This window comes from Sturnira hondurensis, unplaced genomic scaffold (assembly GCF_014824575.4).
Source record: "Sturnira hondurensis isolate 20B ecotype Veracruz unplaced genomic scaffold, ASM1482457v3 Scaffold0003801, whole genome shotgun sequence".
NCBI classification, from domain to species: domain Eukaryota; kingdom Metazoa; phylum Chordata; class Mammalia; order Chiroptera; family Phyllostomidae; genus Sturnira; species Sturnira hondurensis.
Window position 1 is genome coordinate 9,149,214 of NW_028076432.1, and position 21,974 is coordinate 9,171,187.

The 21,974-nt window shown below is 36.3% G+C and overlaps 1 protein-coding gene across 6 annotated transcripts in view; it reads right to left on the bottom strand.

Annotated features, from left to right (window-relative positions):
• NOX4 (NADPH oxidase 4) overlaps positions 1 to 21,974 on the bottom strand; it is a 176,169-nt gene that overhangs the window by 38,756 nt on the left and 115,439 nt on the right. For all 6 annotated transcript variants that reach the window (XM_037042932.1, XM_037042930.1, XM_037042927.1 and 3 more), the window contains exon 13: positions 5,599 to 5,680. In XM_037042932.1, coding sequence (XP_036898827.1) covers positions 5,599 to 5,680 — 82 coding nt within the window. The remainder of the gene's footprint in view (positions 1 to 5,598; positions 5,681 to 21,974) is intronic.

Below are 21,974 nucleotides of genomic sequence, written 5' to 3' on the forward strand. Positions count from 1 at the left end.
CTTTGAAGATCATGAACTTCCTCATAGAACTTGGCTTCTATCTGTGCACATGAACTTGAAGATTCTTGAGAGCACTCACTCATCTGTTAAGTACTCCAGGCAAGCTTTCATTGTACCCTGTCGGTGTTTCTACCGAACCATCAAGTCGTTCTTGGAGGGCTCAAAGAATCTGAGGGTTTTGTGCCATCTGAACAGTCAATCAGCTGATGCACTTGGAATGTTGTTTCTTCACCAGTTTCTTCTTCTTCTACTTCCTCAACATCACCCAGATCTTGACCAAGGTCAGACTGTTCTTCATCGTCAGTGCCTGCCATGTTGTAAGGACTCCAAACACCGATGGCCAGCACGGGGAGCCAGGCGGCCGGAGCTGCCCAGGCAGTGACTCGGGGCAGGGGCAGGAGAAGCAGGAGGCACTTTTGCAATTCTGATGGTAGGGGTTTTACTTGGGAACCCAAGCCCAGAGATTGGGACCTACTACCTATTGATAGATCAGCTTCATTCTGACACCTTGCTTTCCTAGATTTACAGATATCAAAAGAATTACTGTACTCCATGTATATATACACATACACACAGAGTTTTTTCCGCCATGGCACGTGAAGGCGATCTCTCAATGAACCACGCACTCCCATGGCTCCTTAGGCTGTTATGCTTTTTTGTTCCATCTACAAAGTGTCTTCATCTGGTGTCATACATAGCACTCACCAAGATTTTACTCAAGGGAAAATTCAACTTTATATAAATAAGCCACACAGGAAGGTACTATCTATCCTCTTCTCCCATTGATTTTAATGCATTTCTTGTACCAAGTACATCTTATCACCTTGCTATAATTGATTTTTTCATTTTATTCAGATTCTGATTTTCCCCCACTTGACTTTAGACCCCTCAAACTATACACTATGCCTTAATCATTTTTATATTCTCAGTAATTCTGATTGCTTCTGGTGCACAGTAATTATTCAGTAAATATTCAAAGACTGGATGAATGAAGAATGGATGAATAAATGAATAAGAGGTAGTACAGACAATTAAGTACACTTTGGGGGCCAAAGAGACCTGAGTATGAGACCCAGTTCTCCCATGTGATTTTAGGTAAGACACTTAAACCCCTTCTATTCCAGCTCCCTAATCTGTAAAGGTTGAGAATTTGAGAAATAGTACTACCTAACTCATTGGGAGATGGTAAAAACTAAATGAAATAATGCATATAAAGGACCTAACACAATTCCTGGCATGTAAAAAGCATCTTTTAGTGTTATTATTTTTTATGAGTGGAAATAATTTAGCTCAAATATATTGTACACATGCAGACTGAATAAAAATTATTGAAGAGGGATGCTTATTTAGAAAAAGAGGAACTCAAAATTTGCACTGAGAATAAAAAAAGATAAGCTGGAGAGTAGATGACATCTGGAAGGTTATCTGAAGCTTTTCAGTATAAGTATATTGCCCAATATCACAGTGTGAAGCCTTTTTTAAGTGGCCTGTTGGAAATGAGATTGAGTTGAGACATTGCTTTATTGCCCGAATGGTCAAGGTCTGGTGCCAAACCAAGCCAAAAAGGAACAGTTCTGAATCTGTCTTAAATAACATTCCCCTCTCTAACCAGTTCTGTCATTCAGCATACAGACAACTTGATCTTTATGAAAACCAAACAGATACATGAGCATTTTATTACTGTTATTTTCACAATATTTTTATACACATTGTGGTTAAATTTTCCAGAGTGATTATTCAATCATGTTTTGCTGGCCTAATTGCAAAAATGGTCTCAAGTAATTTGTGAGTAAAATTATGCCAAATGTCTTAAATCATTTTACATCTCCAAGCTGTACTTACAAGGATAGGATTATTTATAGCCACCCTCTAGTCTAAATCCATTTTAGCCCTAAATTCTTCAAAGCTACTAACAATGATACCAACCAAGGATTGGGTAGCAAACACAAGGCCTGTGGGATGAATCTGGCCCACCACCTTGTTTTATCTGGCCCGTCAATTTGTTTCTACCCGGCGGCAGTGCAGTGTGGAGCTCCTTGCCCCTAGTTAAGGAGTAGTTACATTTATACAGTCCTAAAATTACATTTGGCAACTTAGAGGCAACCTGGAGGCTGATGTGGCCCCCCAGGTAAAAATAAGTTTGACACCCCTGACAAGGAATCAACAACAAAACTTTCATTATCTCCATTTCTTCCCTCTGATTTGTGAATCAGCATCTACTTTGTAATAAGTATACATTTACTTTCTTCTTTGCACTCATCCACCTCTTCTGTCTCTCATGAATAGTCATACCTATTTATGCTCTGAGAATTTGCACGGCACAATGTCTTCAAGTTACATTCTGCTTAGAATGGATGTGCCTGGTTTTGGCAATGGGTTAAGTGCAAGTTCACAAATGTAAGAAAGTAATTAGTGAACGATGTTATGTTTTAGAACAGTGTTTCCCAGTGCCATGGCAAGCAGCATTTTAAAAAGTGGCTTTCCCTTAAAATGCACATGTGTGCATATGCACACACTCATTTCAACAACTAGTCAGCTCTTCATGAATTTCTCCTTTTTCTAAATAAAGAATACCTTTTACCTCTTCTCACATGTCACTGCTATTAGGTGTCTCTGGATAACAAGATGCTTAAGATGGTAGAGATGGTGTGCTGACTGGAGAGCCCACCCCCAGTCCGAATCACCACCGTTCATTTACCAGCCTACATTAACCCGAGTAGAGTGACTCTCCCTTAAAGGTCGGCTACATTATGCTCAGGAAGTACCGCTCTGTGACACTACACATATAGGACAAATGAGTCGCGTCTTTATCCACGTTTTAGCTCTTAAAACATCTCTCACTAACACAGTCCATGTTCAGTGAGTCAGGAAAACAACCATTAAAGTGAGGGAAAACGTCTCCGTGTAAATAAGTATACTGTGTTGGGAATGAAAGCACCAAATTACAATGGTTTGATTCATTTTCAGCTTTCCAGAAATGTTTGTGTCACAAAATTTAAAATTCGTTGGCTTTTAGTTATCCTCAATAGTGAACAAATGAGAGTATATTTGAGAGTGCACATAAATGAGAACATAAAGGAGAATACTTAAAACACTAAGTAATCCAAAATCTGTTTAAATTGGGTCTAGACATACACAAATCCCGGCACATGCATACTTATTGACCGGCCCTCCCACAATTCTCTCTTCTCCTCCCCCAACAACTTTCTCGCAGACGCGTGCATGCTCAGCTGTAACTCCTAAGCCCTTCCCTGGGCCAGTCAACACCCCTCAGACACAGCACACATGGAAGTCTACTAGCAGACTTCCACCCACACCTGCTGAAATTCTACTGCCAAACCAGACAGTAAATAGGCGAGGGGAAGATGCAAACCCTCAATGTTCTGTAACTTAAATAGGCAAATTATATTTAATTCAGAGTTTTTATAGGAATATAATTCAGACCCAGAAACCTTTCGTCAGCATACTTTCGTTCGATAGTTTAGAAAACTACACCTCATAAAAATGTTAGGCGGTCAGCAAAGCAGCACGTCACATTGGCAGTTAGTAACAATTTAGAAATAGTGAATAAATATACTTCCTTAAGTATTAATGAGGGCAGGCGGACAAAAGCTTTACTGATATAAGGGCTATCCTCCAAGATTGATCAATAATCTATTCCCCTGACTTTCTGGAATTAGGGAAATTAATTAATTCCATATGTAATTTTAGGTGAGTAATGATAAAATTTTCAGTTAGAATGAACTATTCCTAAGTGCTGAGTTCTGAATATTTTTTGTTTATTTAGTAACACCCCTGAGTGTAAGTTTTATTACCTCCTCCTTGCACACCAGTGGGACTGAGAAACAGAAGGTTAGGGGTCCCTTGTCACAACATCAGCCGGTGAGGAAATCTGCTTCAGAGCCCACACTCTAAGCCGTCGTAATATGGTGTGTGTGGCAGTAACAGGTGCTATTTATTCTTTAAACCCACAGATACCGAAAGGAGCATTTGCCCCAAGGGTCAGACATTGACAAAAGATTATCACATGGTGTCTCACTTAAATATTAGAATGTATCATATGACTATCAGAAAAGTAATCTAAGAATACACGTAAGACCACGTAGCAAGGAAAACCTAGGGAAATAGCTGCAAACATTTTACCAGCTGTGATTCCCCTCTTTAAGCAAAAGCATCAGATAGACAGGAGCCTAAGAGGCAGAAAAGCAGGCATCAATGGCCTGTGCAAATAGCAGCTGTGGGAAAAAAAAATACTGAGAGACACGCATCAGTCACTTGAGGCACCTCCATCCTCCCCATCAATATATACATGCAAGAATAATGTATACATGCCAGGCTGTCCAGCACAGAGGTGTCCCCATGTGTGTTGTGAGGGCACTGGAAGAATACTGCTAGATTAAATTGGGATTAATATTTAAGACAATGAGCAAATAATTTGTATTCAAGATTTATTTTTGTTTTGAGAGTTAAGTAAACATTATTTTTAGAATTTTTAAAAATCCTCACCCATGGACATTTAAAAAATTCCTTTTAGAGGGGAAGGAAGAGAAAAAAACTTCGATGGAGGACAGAAGCATTGACTGGTTGCCCTCTGTACGTGCCCAGACTGGGGATCATGCATGTCTGGAATGGGGATCAAATTGGCAACCTAGGTAGGTGACGTGGCCAGGAATTGAACCCGCAACCTTTTGGTTAAGGGACAATGCTCTAACCTACTGAGCCACACAATTCAAGGCAAGAGAGTTAAGTAAATATTATTAAAGCTAACTATTAGGGGGGAAAATTATACCAGAAATAGAAGTTCAGTGAATACTTGAACAAACTGCTAAACCAATCAAAGAATGAATCATTTAACATTGTAATTAGTTTTGATAAAAAATGTTAAACCAAGCTTTAATTCTTTGGCCTGTTGCACACTAGCTAGGAAAGAGAGTCAGACATTCATAGAGTAGAGGATGCTCCAAGCTTCCACAGGAAGGATCAAGATACCAACATTCAGCAGCCTTTAGAAAGAAGATGCTCAAAAAACAAAAAGTGTTAATTCTTTATTCTCTAGAAAGATGAAGGCATATTCCTTCAACCAATAAGTACATTTGTGGCATTGAAGAGAGGAGATACCACTTTTCATAAAGAGTATAAAGACGGTAAAGAGGAATATACAGAAATTGCTAAAATCATATCTGACATGGGTGATTTGAAAGCTACTTATCACGCTGTGAATGAATCCTTGCATTTAAAGAATAGAAACAGGAAACCAGATGAGGGATCACTCAAAAAGTATCTGCCCCTGTTGATACAGCATCAAGCAAAAAGAAATCCACTACCGGGCACCGATACAGACAGTCAGGGCTTGCGCTTTGCAACAGTTCCCAGCCATAGCTGGTTGCACTTGCAGGCAAGTCTTTTTTCCTCTGGCCCAGGTGTGCAGAGCCTGAGACACTGCATTGCAGGAGATTTCCAAGCTAATTAAGTTATGTTATCCTGGCTTTTTTACAGAAATCTTAAGAGAGAAAATGTTGTGTCTTTGTTCTCCCAAACCTCTCCCATTACTTACTTTCCCATTCCCTTTTCAATACCCAGTGAACTTCTATTGCTTACTTGGGGTATTTTCTAGTCTGAACAAAGGGCAGAACCTCAGAGTCTTGACTAGATGAAGGAAGTAGTAATTCTCGAAATCGTTCTGTCAAAAGAAAAATAAATATTAAGCTGTAAAAATAGTCATGAAAATAATTTCAAAATAGAATTATTTCCTATTCTTTCAAACTTGTTAACTATTTGACTGTGTATCCTTCATTAGAAAGTACCCATTTTCTACACTGCTAAAATATTTCTATTTCACTTTAATGGCTTTATATCTTATGATGACTAGTATATCACCACAACTCAAATGTAAAAATAACAAGTATTTAGTAGTATAGACTAATAAAGCCTTATCATTGAAAGATTAGAAGAAACACACATGACCAATAAATATACCAAGGGATGCACAATCTCACCAGTAACCTGGGAAATGCAAACCACAGTCACACACCACTAGATAGGATTCATATGCCATGGCAAGCAGTTGACAGAAATTGACCTCACAAGACCAACGTAAGCTTTCTATACTTTCGGTTGGAGTGAAGGCAATTTGGCATGATCTGTTAAGTCTAACCTTTGCATGCCCTATGAGCCAGTATTTCCATCCCTAGAGAAATACTCTGAAGAAAACTCCCCATATGTCTCAGGCAGCAGGGGACAGGGTCACAGCAGCAGAGTTTGTAACCACACAACATAAACAACCCCACGACCCATCGACAGGAGACTGCACAATTGTGGTATATTCACAATGGAAAATTAATTGAAATAAAAAACATTATAAATTCAGTTACAAATACAAGCATAATGAATCATATTAATATAATGTTGAGTAGAAAAAAATACTGACCAGATTACATATAGAAGAGTACTTTTTGTTGTTGCCAAGTTAAAAAAACAACTGAGCAATATATTGTTTAGGTATGTTATACAAGAAAAAACAATGAAAACAGGAATTATATACACAACCCAGGATACCAGTTATCTTTTAGGAGTGAGGGGATTAAATAAAAAAGCAAAAATGTAGGTGTAAGTAATTGATAATATTATACATGTATTAACTACAGCATCGTAAATAAGTGAATAAATAAGTGCATTAGGCCCAGGAACTGTCCGATGATAATATTAGCCTGTGAACCATGCATTTAATTAATAAAATTCTGTCCATATGCAGTTGGTTAGGAAGGAAGGGGGGAAGGAGAAAGAAGGCAGAGAGAGAAAAAGGCATGGAGGGAGGGAGGAAGGAAGAGAGGGACGACGTGAGATAAGGAAGAAGGAAGGGAGGGAGGGAGGGAAAAGGAAAATGGTAAAAACAAGAGAAGGATGAGCAGAGGAAGGGAGAATCCTCCGTTCTACCTCAGATACAGCTGTACTCCACAGCTCTCTGCACTGCACAATCTATCACTCTAATATGGACCCCCTATTTCTAGGACTAGATATCCATTACCTCCAGAGTCACCCCTTGTGGAAGGCTTCCCCAATCCCTGCTTTCTTTCCTTCCCCTGACAAATCTGGAATAGATGGTCCCACTCTACACTTCCAGTATACTCTGTGCTTACACTCTCATAGAATTTACCACACTGCATTTGTACAGTTACATGGTAGATACACAATCTAGTAGGCGAGTATAGTGTCGCCAGAATATGGAACATTACCCGATGCATACATATTAAGGTGGTAGATAAATATTATCTGAAAAAGTATTTCCAGTTTCCAGTTTTGCTGAATATTGAAAAGTGTTTTCCACGCTTAATCATAATGCCTTTAGAAGACCCCAGATGCTATCAACCACCGGAAGCAAGCAAGGGGAGCCGTGCTTCAGCTTTGACAGAGTAACAGCATTGGGCTGAGACACAGTGCAAAGCTGACAATCCAGGCTTCAGTAAGCCTGTCACTAACGGAGGGTGAGCAACTTCCACAAAATACTAAAAATCTACACTTGATGACATTCGCCATATCCCAGTCACCGAATAGTCAGATGTCAAACGCCCATGAGCGCTGTGGCTACAAACTATGGCTGAGAGGCGGGATGTAGACTTTTACCTCCATATTTATTAAAACAGATTGAATCAAATATTTAACTGACTTCTACTCTTCTTTGTGTTTTCACTGCTTCGACAGTTCTTATAATATGTCCAGGGAAGAACTAAAAAAACACAGGTGGTTGTACTTTACAGTTCACATGAAAGCATGATTTATTCTCTTTTAAGGATGCTCACTCTTTGAGTTCATATTTTAAAATTTTAAGTTACACAATTGACTGATACACTGCAATTTTTAATCAACAGAAGTAAAATACATTTCAACGAAATGCCTGGTAATTCTTCTGATGATATGACTCCTGGTCTTCAGTCTCCTTTCCCATTTATGTAGCGTAGCGCACAATTAAGTGAGCTATCTATAGTGTTTCTCCTTTCCCTTTCTTGCCCTCCATTTATCCTTTCCTTAAAAAGTCTTGAAACATAAAGCCCCAGACCCAGCAGCAAACATAATGAACTTTACACATCAAGTAAAGACCTGTTTAAGCAAACAACTATATTGAATATGCTACATCCTTGGGTTCTAAAAATAGATATGAATTAAAGTATTTCTGCATGATTCCCCAACTGATTTAAATGCAAAGACAAATCAGAATTAATGCAAACAACTATAAATATAATACAGCTATAAGATTTTCCCCAATTATATAATCACAAAGTGCATTCTTTTTTTTAATGTTTTTTTTTATTTAACTTTTGTTCAAGTACAGTTTTCTTTCTTGTATTCCCAGCCCTGCAACGCCCGCCCCCCCCTCCCCAGTGCTCCCTCAAAGTACATTCTATTATAAATCTGGAAGAAAATCTCTGAAAGTTACAGTTTATTGATAAGCCTAAAACAAAATGAAACGACAAAAAAAAAAAAAAGGAAAACATCCCCCAACACACACAGAACAAAAGTAGCACACAAAAGTTCACTTATAAAGCTACTCAAACTATACAGCCTATAGTTTGAGTTAATATTCTTATTAACTCAAGTTAATATTCCTACATTTGGAACATCCTTTAATCTGAATACTATAAAAACAAGAAAACATGAAGATACTTGCGTAGCTATCATGACTGTCAAAAAAAATAGTTCACACATACACAACATAAAATATAAACAGTACCTTAAAATTATATCCATTTATTTATATTTAATTAAATTTATTGAGGTTACATTGGTTAATAAGATTATACAGGTTCCAAGTCCACATTTTGATGGTATATCATCTATAGGTTATATTGCGTGTGCAGCACCCAAAGTCAAATCATCTTCTGTCATCACACATTTGGTCCCCTTTACCCTTTACCATCCCTCCCACCCTCCTGTCCTCTGGTCTGTGTCTATGAGTTTCAGTTTTATATCCCACAGATGAGTGAAATCACGTGGCTCTTAGCTTTTTCTGATTACTTATTTTGCTTAGCATACTTTTCTCACGGTTCATCCATGTTGTTGCAAATGGCAGTAGCTTATCGTTTGTTATGGCTGAGCAGTATTCCATTGTATATATGTACCACATCTTTATCCAATCATCTATCAAAACACACTTGGGTTGTTTCTGTGTCTTGTCCACCATGATTACCGCAGTGAACACAGGAGTGCCCATACCTCTGTGAACACAGTTTTCAATTTTTTCTACCTGAAAATTATGTCCTTTCAAAAACTTTTATTTTTATTATTCTATTCACAAATTCCTAAATATAGATGATTAATTTTTATCCCATAAACGTGATTGTTTATTTTTCTTTATGAGAAGAAAAATAAATGCTTATATTTATGCTTAGAAAAATCCAAGTGAATGAAAATGGTTTATAATTCTTACACAGTGTTTCTTTAGTTTTCCAGATTCTGTCATCTATTCAATTAGCATCCCATTCTTTATATGACACCAGAAAAAAAAAAAGCCAAGTAAAGTGATGTTTCCTTTGCTAAGTAGCAAAAAATATAAAGTAATACTGTTCTCCCTTGCAGCAAAATGTCACATCAGATGATTTGCTTTCTTGGGGGGCCCAAAGTCTATTTCTTAAGAAAATGGTAATTATACACATACTAGGGCTCAGTCCATTCACAGGGCTTTTAAAAAACAATTTCATAAAAGCCGCTGAAAAGAATGAGAGGATTTTCTGTAAACTGATACTCTGATGAGCTGACTAACAATGTGATAATGTCTGAACATGGTTTTCTAGGAGTAGGGGATGTTTCATAATTAACACAAGCTTTTGCAGATTTTCACCCACTCTTCCTTTCTCCCATTCAATTAACAGAAAATATTCTGAGGTTACCAGACCTGGTTAACATACTACACACAATTAAATTAATTTGGGTTTGCTGAACAACCAATTGTAAGAAAATATACTTAATTATTGAAAAATGAAAGCAAGAAAAATAAAATACTTCCCAATTCAAATTCAACTTTTTTGTACATAACTTTACTTTTGTACATAACTGTACTTTTACAGCTATGTACAAAAAAGTTGACAAGTTCTTTATTTTCCCCTTTGGAAAATGGCCAATTTGCAATCTGCAAAATTTAGGATAATAAATTGGGTAGGAATTTGCATCCTACCACAAAAAAGTATGCAAATATATTCCTGGGATAAGAATAAAATAATATCTTCTCTCTATCACTATGAAAAAAAGGGGGGAAAGAAAAATTAAAGACAGGATAAAAATATAAAGGTGTTGCTGATTATGCTATTCTTTTGAAATCTAAAAGTCCTTCATGTCTGGAGATGTGATCACAGCCATCTGATTAGCGCCTGTAACAAGAACCTAAGAAACTGTTTGCTGGAGGGACTCTGTCAAGGTTTTATCAATTCCAAATCATTGTTTCCCCCAAGGCAAATCCTTCTGCCTCTCCAAAGTCTCCAATACTGAATTGAGTATTTTAATTTCTTAAATACTAGATTATAATGGGCAAGGAAAAAAAATAGAGAAAACATCTCTAAAGAGTGACAATGTTACTTAAAAAAAACCTGAAAAAAAATCCTTGCCATTTTTACTGATACGAGCTTTTTCCTCTTTCTCTTAATGTTCATATTATACTCAATTTGCAACTTTTAATTTTTTCCAAAAGGCACTGAAACAAAATCCTTATTAAGGGATCTGAAGCAGACCCATTAAAGACTTAACTTTGGTTTTTACAATAGCTAGTACAATGCAATATATTATAGGGAGCTTCAAAATGAATGTTGCAAAGAAACCGACATTACTTCCATACTCAAATTTAAAACTAAAACAAGATCAGTAAATGATTACCTCATAATATTTCTATGATTTACAAGAAACACTGATAATGATCTCATAATACAGGCGGTGCCGGAAGTGGCTACACGTAAGAAAGGGGACACCACAAAACAAGTCTTTCTTTACTCACTGCAGTACATAGAAGCAACAGTTTATAATAGAAGATAGAAAGTTAGTTGTCAGAAAGGGAGTCCTCTACCAACTTCTGCCTCTGTTCTTAATTTTTTTTTTTTCAATTGAAAAATGAGTCAGAGGAGCTCAGTGATCTTTAAGTCATCCTTCGACATGGAATCTCTTTAAGAACATATGCTTAAGGACAGGAAGGGAATCTTGCCAAAATCACTGATAAGGAGGGTGGTCATATGTCGAGCTGCCTGGAATGTTTCTGGTTTATGCTTTTTAGCAAGATGCTTAATTTAGTGTTTACATCAATTTGATTTTTATTGAATTAAATATTACTAATAAAATATGCTGGGTGTGCTGTGATGGATACAGGCCCAAATTCTGCTCAGGGAAATACTTGTCCAGCTGTGGGGAGTGCGATACGCAGGTGGGTCCTCGCTGTCATCTATATTAGGGCCAGCCTCAGGTGCAGGGGAAATGCCTTTCCAAGAAAAGCTCACATCCAGTGACTGAACAAGGTGGGGATATCTTACCCCTATGTAAGCAACTGTGACCGGCAACATTTGCCCCGGAGTATCCTGCCAGTGTGGCCCAGGCTTTGTAGAGCCTGCCTGGTTGTCCAACTCCTTCCTCTACCACATCCCATGCCCTTCCTTTTCCATTCATAGGTGTTGATCCCTAATAAGCATCCTACATTCACTTACCAGTGAATTACTTCTCAGGGTCAGTCTTTGAAGAACCCAGCGTGCAAGGGGTGGACTTGAAAGACCTCCTCTTTGTACACAGAGCTTCTATCATGCTCTCAACTATTCTTGGGTGAGATTCATGTGCATGTGGCTCTATCACAATAAATCATTTTTTCCAACCCTTTTCGGAGATAATGTAACTAACACTTTGTTGAAAATACAGGTGCTCACTGTTAAAATGAAATACTCTTCGACACACATTCTTTCAGACAAGTAATGACATCTAGTGTGGGCCAATATGGGGGCAGTGTGCAGAAATAAGCAAGTGCCCCTGCAGGTCCATGAGATACACTTGCCAGCTGCACTGTGCCCTGGGAGGCAGTCCACGAGAGGCACAAAGCCATTACGCCTTTACATGAGGGTCTCAGTGGAAAATGTGGAAAACTTTCATTTAGGTTGATATGACAGATAATATATAGTAAATAGAGGTGAAACCCTCTACCCTAATGTATATAGGGTAGCCTGAATACTCTTACTATAGTGCTTTTATCCTTTTTTATAAAGTATAATAAATTGTGTCAAAAGTAATAGGCTAAAAATAATAATTAATAAAGTAAACATTACATTTATTTTTTCTCTTTCAAGAAAGTTGGTGATGAGCAGGTAACATGAATAACATGTTTGTCAGTATTTGCCATCTACCCTGGAGGTTATAATGATTTCACTGAACACGTGAAAGAAAAAAGATACCAATCTGTTGATGTTGGATCAGCATCTACTTCAAAATTTCTTCGTTGTCTTATAAAAACTATGTCCAATAATGACAATTTAACACATAAATATTTAAAAGATGTAATAGGTGACCAATGGCAATAATAAAAGAAGTAACTTGACAACAACTGGAATCTAGGTGGCTGGTCTTTGTAGATAATGCCAATCAAGTTGAAGCTTTGTTGAAAGATAAGAAAATAATGAAGCGATGCTAATTTTATAGCACTACACAAAGACAAATCATCAAGGTATGAAAAGGTGGGTAGGAATGATGAATTAGTACATGCTAAGTGTTCACAAATGTCTTAAATTCTTACACTTTTCCTGCTAATTGCATATCTCAACATTCTCTACTGAAGGGCAGCTTTGACTCTCCAAGGGTTTCTAGCTTGTATTCTCAAGTTATGAAGAAGTGGTACTTGTTTTATTTCTCCTTTTCTTTTTCCTAAGTCAATTCTCTGTCTTTCTTCCCTATTTCTTCCTCTCCTTCCTTCCTTCCTTCCTTCCTTCCTTCCTTCCTTCCTTCCTTCCTCCCTCCCTCCCTCCCTCCCTCCCTTCCTTCCTTCCTCAAATTAAATGGAGTCCGTTCCAATGAAAATTTCTCTTTCTCATTTCTCTGTTCAGTCATTTCCTACCCATTCCTGACTATCACAAAATAGTTCCAAAAGATGTTTGTCTGTTTGTTTCATTTTCTTTAAGAAAGTTAATTTCAGGAAAGAAAGGAAGCTGGTAAAGACCATGTTCTAATTAGTACCAGGTACCAGGTACTAATGTTGATGTTGATCTTGTTTTCTTATCTTTCAACAAGAGGTACCAGCTAGGGGGTGATGTCTCTGAACACATACGTTTTAACAATTTTTTACAGAAGTACAAAAGAATGAGGTATAACTGTTGGAGTTAAAGAAGAAACAAGGGCATGGGTGAAGAAATCAATTTAAAACTAACAATAAAGCATGCAAAATGTTCCTTTCACCTAAAAGTACAAAACCACAAAAGTAAATTAAGAAAAAAAAATCAATATAAAAAAAGAGGGACAGAAAGGAGATTCTATACATAACAGGAACAATGGCTAAGTATATTTATTCCAATTAACCATTCTAGAATTGGGGTGCACTCAGGGGACCACTGGGCCTACAGTGTCACAGACTGAAGCCAAACCTCTATTAAGACTTTACTGTTATAGGTCTGTTATTGTAATGTTCTGGTTCTTTGGGAAATAGTGTTGCTGTAGAGTCAAGGTTTAGGTCCCCAAAAGTTGAATTATTTCCTTTCCACCAACGCAGGGTCACTCTACCAACAGTGGCAGTCTAAGAAGATTATTTTACAGTTTAATTTTTCACATGTACAAGAGTCCTTTCTCAAAGGAATGGGACCATCCCATCATTAAAGGGGTTTGGATCTATGAACTGACTCAAGTATGGGAAATGGGTGATGGCTGTGACTCCCTAGTGAAATGATTCAGGTTGTGCCTCTATTTGCCAACCCTAGACTTTTCCTTTCATTTGTACACATAACGTTAGAGTTTATTAGGTCATCCACCTATTTGAGTCCTAAGGACACCGTGGTCAGTTAGTCACTACCAAAGATCTCTACAGATCAATCCTTTCTGACTACTGTTCCAGCTATGCTGCCCATTATGGTAACCACACCTATCTGGGCTTTATCAATTAAGTGGTGCCTATTAGCCCAAGCCTATCAGAAGCCTCATCATGTCTGCTGAGTTCAAGGAGCCCTTTTCAGTGGTGGCCTCTTTCGCTTGTCATCCTCAGCCTGCCATCAGCCACCACAGAGCCTCTCAAGGGTCCCAGAATGCCTGCCATAAATAATTTCTCAAAGCTGTAGTGAAAGAATTATTCAGGAGAATTTAACTAACGGGTTGACAAGCTATCATACATAATAAATTTTCTGCAGCATTCCGATCTCTGTATGGTGTTGAATAACATCACCTACAATTATCTAACAAGTCCATAAGCACATACACCAAAGAGTCAAGAATGAGTATGTTTAAGAAATTCAGATGAAGAAAGAAAGGCATTAACCTTTATTTTATTGATATCTTGTTTGTATTTTTAGTAGTACTTGTCTAAGAGTAATTATTTTTCAAAAGATAGATGTGTATACTATTACAAACACAAAAATGTCTTCAAGGGTACTGGTCATTAAGACCTTCATGGGTATAATCTCTACATGATATCGTTTGTAACCCTGTCTGCTTCTCCACCTGCTGAGGAAGAGATACATACATACACACACACACACACACACACACACACACACTGTTTAAAGGGGAAGGTACAGATTTTCTTCATAACATTCAGTAAATACTATTTAAATACATAAACAAAATACACATCTCAAATTTATTTTTTCAGCAAATATTTATTGATATTTGCTGAAAATATTTATGAGGTACCAAGTTAGGCCCTTAATACACCAAAAGTCCAGTAAAGAACACATATAGGCTATCAGAATATATATATACACTTAAAATAAATAAGTGCTAAATGCATACTACTAAGAGTCCAGAAGAACAGGACAACCAACTTTGCCCGGATATGTTGGTAATAAAAAGTAAAATAATCAGCAAAGTTCTGTTCAAAAAAATGGAAAGAAACCAAAAAAAAAAGTTCTGATCCATGGTGCTAGACAAAATGAATAATTTTGCTCATATTTTTCTCTTTTCTATATGTTAATATCTAATATCAGAGAACTTTAAATTAGTAGTAAGACTAACATTTTTAGAAGGAAATTTTATCGATTAAATCATACTTCATTTATCTGTTCTCTCAACAAACTTGTGTTAAGTACCTGTTATTCACCACAAACATATTCTCAAGGGCAGCCCTGTTTATCGTGAAAAAATGTCAGAATGACAAAAGAATAGCAATGCCATTAGAGCTACTTGAAAAAGAATTTAGAATGTAATTATAAAATTACTCAAAAAGGAAAAGAAGAGCTCTCCTCCTGGGATTCAAAGAAATTAATGATTTGTCAAAATGTGATGTTTTATTTTTCTTAGGAAAAGAAATATGCACACTAATCTTAGAAAAACAAATTACTTCAAAAAATACAAAGCAAAAAAGGGGGGGCAGACTTGGTATTGTACATCTAAACCAACTAGAAAGATACAGAGTATAATTTTCCTTTTCTGAAAAGTTTTAATCTAGTGAATGTCCTATATTACCATGGCAATTCGCTATTGAATAAGAATAGTTGCTATTCAAAATATTGCTTTCAAAGCGACATCAAAGGTATTCAAATTAATACTATTTTAAATGAACCAGAAAACCTAGTTTCAAAGCAAAAACATTTCCCCCATAAAGATATAGACAAATCTTCTGCTGATAAAAATTAAAATGGAAATGGACAGCAATTCTAGGATATAAAAACAATCCGCTGCATGCTCTGGTTATATAAAACCACCTTCTCCACAGATACTGAGGTCAGTGTTAGAGGGATATAAAATGTAGAATCTCATACCTGACTTATGCAAGAGAAAAACAAAACAAAGCAAGCCACACTCACAATGCAGAAGATGAGAACCTGATGAGCTAAATGTATACATAAATGAATACATTTATGAGCTAATAAATGAATAAGGATCTTAATAGGAGATAGAAACATAAACATAAAAATCCTATACTTGACATATAACCTCCACCATGTTCCCTGAGAGATTCTCTCAACTTTACCAAAAGTAATCTATTATAATTCCTAATGTATGGAGAACTATATTATGCATATTCTAGAATTATTTCTCTGAAAAGCACTATATAGTTTTAGATGGCAATAAGCGGAAAAAGGTGAAAAGAACTCCCTCAATGTAATATATTGTAGGGGAAGAACTAAAAGCCAGGCAGAATGGCTGACTGGCCCATGTTCACATGGCTAGCAAGAAGCAAAAAGATTAAAACAAAAACAAATCCCCCAAAATTCACAGTGTTCTTTCCACTGCATCAAACTGTCTTATTCTTAGGAAGGAAAACAGTGTACTCCCTGTTCTCCCCTCCTCCCTCCCTTTCTTCTGGCCTAAGGATTACATGGCAACGGAAAAACACAGCAGGGTCATACACAGTCTGTATGTCTCCACACTGGTACTGTTGACGTTGTAAGGTCTGAAGGTAGGCAATGCAGTGAAACACAAAGGAAAATTCTTTCATGGAGCCTTTTATTTTCAGAGGAAGTACATTGCTAAAAGTCTGGTCCTTTAATACTCATTGTTCTGGTTTGTATTTGTTAAACATACTTTTTTTTTTAATCAAAAGCAGCTTTTAAAATAACTGCAAACAGACTTCTTGGCCTCTAAGTGCACTGGTGAATTAATGTCTATCATTGGCTTTCTTACAAAAATATAAATTCTCTTCTGTTGCCACTGAGGCTAAGCTACAACAAAAATTGACAAGTGGGAAAGAAAAGAACAGAGGTTCAAGGAAAATGAAAGCAATTAACAGGCACTTTGGGGTAGACACATTATTGCTACCTAAGCTTTCCACAATCCACCTCTTAAGGAAAATATTATATTTTCATTTGTCACAGCAAATACACATTTTAACAATGTAGGCGTTCAACAAAAGAAACACCTCAAAGTGATCAAGGCTCAGCTTGATTCTAATTCAGTTTCTGCTTTCTACATAAATTCTGAATACCCCCTGGGTGCACATATTCAAGAAGGAACAGGCAATTTTATCCAAGATCCAAAGAAACAGGGGGCCTTCTTTGACGTTTTTATGACGTTCGAATCTAAAACCTTGGACAAACAAATTAGCAACATGTGATGCATGGTCCTTTGAAGCCTATCAAAGCTGCTCTTAAATACAGGATCTCCTTGGTCAAAGACCAACCAAACCCATGAAATGGTGGATTAGGGAAGAGTAACAAGCAAATACATAAATTCACTCCTATCGTTAAGTTGTTGTACTAGACAAAATTGGGTTTTCTTTGTTTTGACCCCTCTGGTGGTTTTGGATAGGCATTCCCAATGCCAAGACTGCTTGTCCTTCCTTTAACCGACACCTGTCCAAGATTGAAGGGATACGATTCCCATTCCTTGAAGAGGCCTTCACAGGCTGTGCCTACTAGTAATGAGCATCATTTCACTTCGTATTTTCAGTATAGTAAGGTTAGCTACTGGAAGAGGGATTCTTAGTCTCCTGTAGACTATAGAATAAAGTCTAATTTATTTAGCTTCATGTTCAACGCTCTTAAAAAACTGGCTTTTGCATTTCTCTGCAGCCTGTCTCCCAACACCTCTCACTGTGAACTCAGCTGCATTAACCTCAGACTGTTTCCTAATGACATCACCCTCTTCATTATGATCAGTGTTCTCTTCCTGCAGTGCCTCTTCCTGCCTAGGAAGCTCCCACTTCCACCTGTTTTCCAGCTCGAGTGAACCTTAGAAAGCTTATATAAATTTTATGATTTTTTTTACAACAGAATAAGTTGCATCCTCTTAAAGAACCCTAATCATATATCCTTGAGAGTAAAACATCAGCATTTTGCATCTTTACCAGCGACGGATATTATCAACAAAGAAAACCTCTGTTAACTGATAGGTGCAATATAGTATGCAGTTATTCTAATTGACACTTATTTGGATACTAGTACAATTCATTCTGCTAACATAGTTTATCCATTTCCTTTCTCAGCTTATTTCTCTTTGAATTGATATAGCTCTTTATATATTGAAGACATTAATAGATAATGTCCATATATTTATTTTTGTTCAATTCCCTTTTATTTTTGGCATTATTTTAAAATGTTTATTTAGCTAAACGTACTTACTTTTCTCTGTGAATTCTTACCAGAAATAATGGCCTTTTACTTCAGAGATTCCTGACTATCAATTTTCATTTTCTTCAGATTCCTTTCTATGTTATATTTTCTATGTTAAAGTATTTAACATAGAATTTTCTATGTTCAAGTATTTAACCCATCTGGAAGTATTCTTTGTCATTAAAGATGAAAATTTTTAATAGATGCCAATTGCTTTAGCTATTTACAAACTAATAGTTCATATTGATTTATGGAACTTGCTTTTCATGAGATATATTTTCATATATTAAAGGTTATTTCTAGGCTACCTATTTTCTTTATTAATTTATTCCTTGTCATTTTTGCTCTAGTACCACAGTATTTAAACTATCTGTAGTTTATAGAAGGCAGTGCAGTAAATTAGCATATGCTTTAGCGTAAATGAGCCTGAGTCCCAACCTCAATTCATTCACTTAACAGCTTCATGTTCCTTGGCACATTATTTAGCCTTGAAATTCTTAGCTTGTTTGTAAGTTTTTTTTCACTTTATAATTCATTTTAATAAAACCAGTTCTATCTAGTTATTTGAGATTTTGTTATGTATTTTAATTATTTTCTTCTGTTTTTAAAATAAGCATTAATATTTTTTATTTTGAGTTTTATTTTGATTGAAATTACATTAAGCCTATAACTTATTGTTAGAAGAATTAATGGTTTTACCATATCCAGACGTTAAATATAGAAACAAAGCATGTCACTCTGAACTATCCTATTCTTTTAAAAAGTTGTTAATTTTTTTTATATTGCTTCATTCTCAGTACTCACTAAAGTTATATCAATTTTTTGTGACTTCTTTTTAATATGGAAAAAATAATAAACACCAAATGAATGTCTTTGATAGGCTTAGGACAATTTTGTTAGAGGTATACATTGCAAAGGCCAAGCTCTCTAGTTAAATAAACAAATATAATGTGTAATAAATACAATTAAAAACTTCTTTTTAAAAAGATAATTTGGGAAAACACTGCAGGAATAGGAGTATTTATCCATATAAATGCATTCCAAAACCTAAAAAAAAAGGAAAGAAAGAAAGAGAAAAGGTCAATTCCCACTTCCACTGGGTTTGGATCTGACCCTGGGTGTCTTTTCCACTACCCTCAGTGCCAACTTAGAAAGCCTATGGTTGAAAACTGTATCTCAACCAGGGAAGACACAATACTCAAAACCACCACTGAACAGTCCACCACTCCAGCAACAGCAAAAGATTTGTTCTCTTCTGGTGAAAGTGGAAAGTCGGAGGACAACATCACGAATGACAAGATGGGGAAGAAAGGATGACAAATCACTTGACTATTTCTTAAGGACTCCCCCACATTCAAAACACATTTTCTTATTTGCTCCAGTTGGAGACAGCTTTCTGTTAAGCACTGTCACTAAAAACAATGGAGTATGCAAAATTTTATGTGGGGATTTTCTCCCCTCATAATTATGTGAATTATGTGTATAATAACAGCATTATACCCCGGCATTTTACTAGTTTCCCAATACAGTGCCAACAACCACCAAAACACCTTCTAAGGCCGAGTTCTTCCTCACACGGCCACAACCCATTTTAGCTCTTCTTCACTAACTTCACTAACGACTCTACTCAATCTAGGTACATTTCTTGGGGTTCCCTAGCACGCCATGTCCATTATTTAACTGCTATCTCCAAATTTTCTCAAAATCTCATTATAAAGTTTGTTTTCCCATTCTAGTTATATGCGTTTATAAAATCCTACCCTCCTTCCTTGTTAAAGTTCACAAATCATACTAAGAATAGTAGCATTTTTGCTAGATAACATTCCCTAAGTTCTCTTACTCAATTGCCTTGGAATCCACAGATGATAAGTATATTCCTTTGGTATTAAGATATGTGTTTGGTGTGTTCATTTGGATGACAGTAAAAAAAAACTTTCTGCTTCATTATAATCCACCAAGTCACAATTTTGCTTTAAAATTTACAATTTGTTTAGATAACAAGGACTCTATTAATGTTGCTTCCTTAAAAAAGAGGTAGCAAGTGCATAGAACAAATGAATACTTCAAAATGATCCTGAGGATAATGATAATGACACAGAATCCTTGCCTTCCTGGCTTCTTTGAAATCATTTAGTCTGTTACCACCAGAATGACTTGGCTGAATGACGTATACTTTCTTGGCCACATACTTCATTACTGTCATATTTTTGACATTGCCTAAGAAATTATGGTACCAAGAAAATTCCTCACTATTCTTAGTTTCCTTCATATTATACAGGGAAATAAAACAAAATAATAGATAATAGAGAATCCAAACTTCTCTTAGGAACAGAACAAATCTTAATGAAAACATAACAATCTGTGCAAACAAACCACTTTGGTATAATAACTGTACTTCCAGGTCCAGAAATTATATAATCTGCTTGTTTTCAAAAATAAGACGTAACAAATTTTTGGGCCAGAAAACAAAAATTTTGTATTTTCCCTTTTTGGGGACTTGTAAAATGACTGACCTAAAATAAAACTTTATGAGTAGTGAATTCCAATAATTTGCTAAGCAGTCTCTACATTTTCAGTGGGATTTTAAATGAGCTGTCATCTTCTAAAAAATGATAGCATAGATTTCATGTTCATTAACTGAGAAACCAAGGAGAAAACAGTTTATTCTCCTTTATGAGAACAGATGGCCATTAAGATGTAAGATAAATTTCTAATTTCCCTGATAGAAAAATTTTCTTGATTTTTGAGGCTACTAAGTATGGCATTTAATACCAGCTCATATTTATGAAATGATTTATTGTTAGTAAGTTATGTTAAATTCCATCAAATTAACTAATTGATTGTCTGCAATGGTTTTCACACGCATGGAAGGCTAAACTTTTATACAGTGTTTCATTATATAAATAGTATATACTTGAAGATCTAATATATTAATTCTCACTCTGACCAGATCTACCTAAACGGTTACACAAGTAGTTAATTACCTGTGTATTCATTAATGCATCTCTCACTGCTAATCACAGGCCAGATCAGTATGAATTCAATCTTTCTCAGAGTTCTGGGGGAATTTAGCATTTCAGGATGGCTTTAGAAATAGGCTCATTTGTCAGGTGCTTCTTTTTATTAACTCTCTCTACTTATTGGTCTCCAATCTACTCAGTAATTCAAAGCAGTCTATATATATTATCCCAAACTTCTCCTCTGCATCTTCCCAATAAGATGGTCTTTCTAAGGTCAGCAGTAATTCCCTTCACAAAATTATTGTGTTCCTAGTCCATTGGACACCATTCCCTCCACAGAACTGTCTCCTCAGCTTCCTTGACACTATGAAAAATCTTTATATTGGCCTCTTGGCCTCTAACCTGGTCTTTTCCTTTCCAATCTGCATGATACCATCAGAGTGACTGAAATATAGGGGTGGGCCAAAGTAGGTTTACAGTTGTTCATACAAACGTCAAGAGTGATACCGTGAACTTAGGCACAATCTCCTAAGTGCCTTGTGACATTCTTTTGAGTTAATAAAGCTGTTGCAATCATCATAACCTGTCTGTCTTTTTCCATATGAACAACTGTAAGTCTGCTTTGGCCCACCCCTGTAAAGTACAAATTTAATTGCATTTTTGGTTTAAAACTCTTCCATTGTTCACCAGTATCTTTAGGAGAAAAGACCAAGCTTCTTAGCAATTCTACAAGCTCCTCCTTGACATGACCTCTGGATACCACTATGTCCTGGCCTTCCAACACCATGACGTTTTCCTGGCATTTCATGACAGTTCA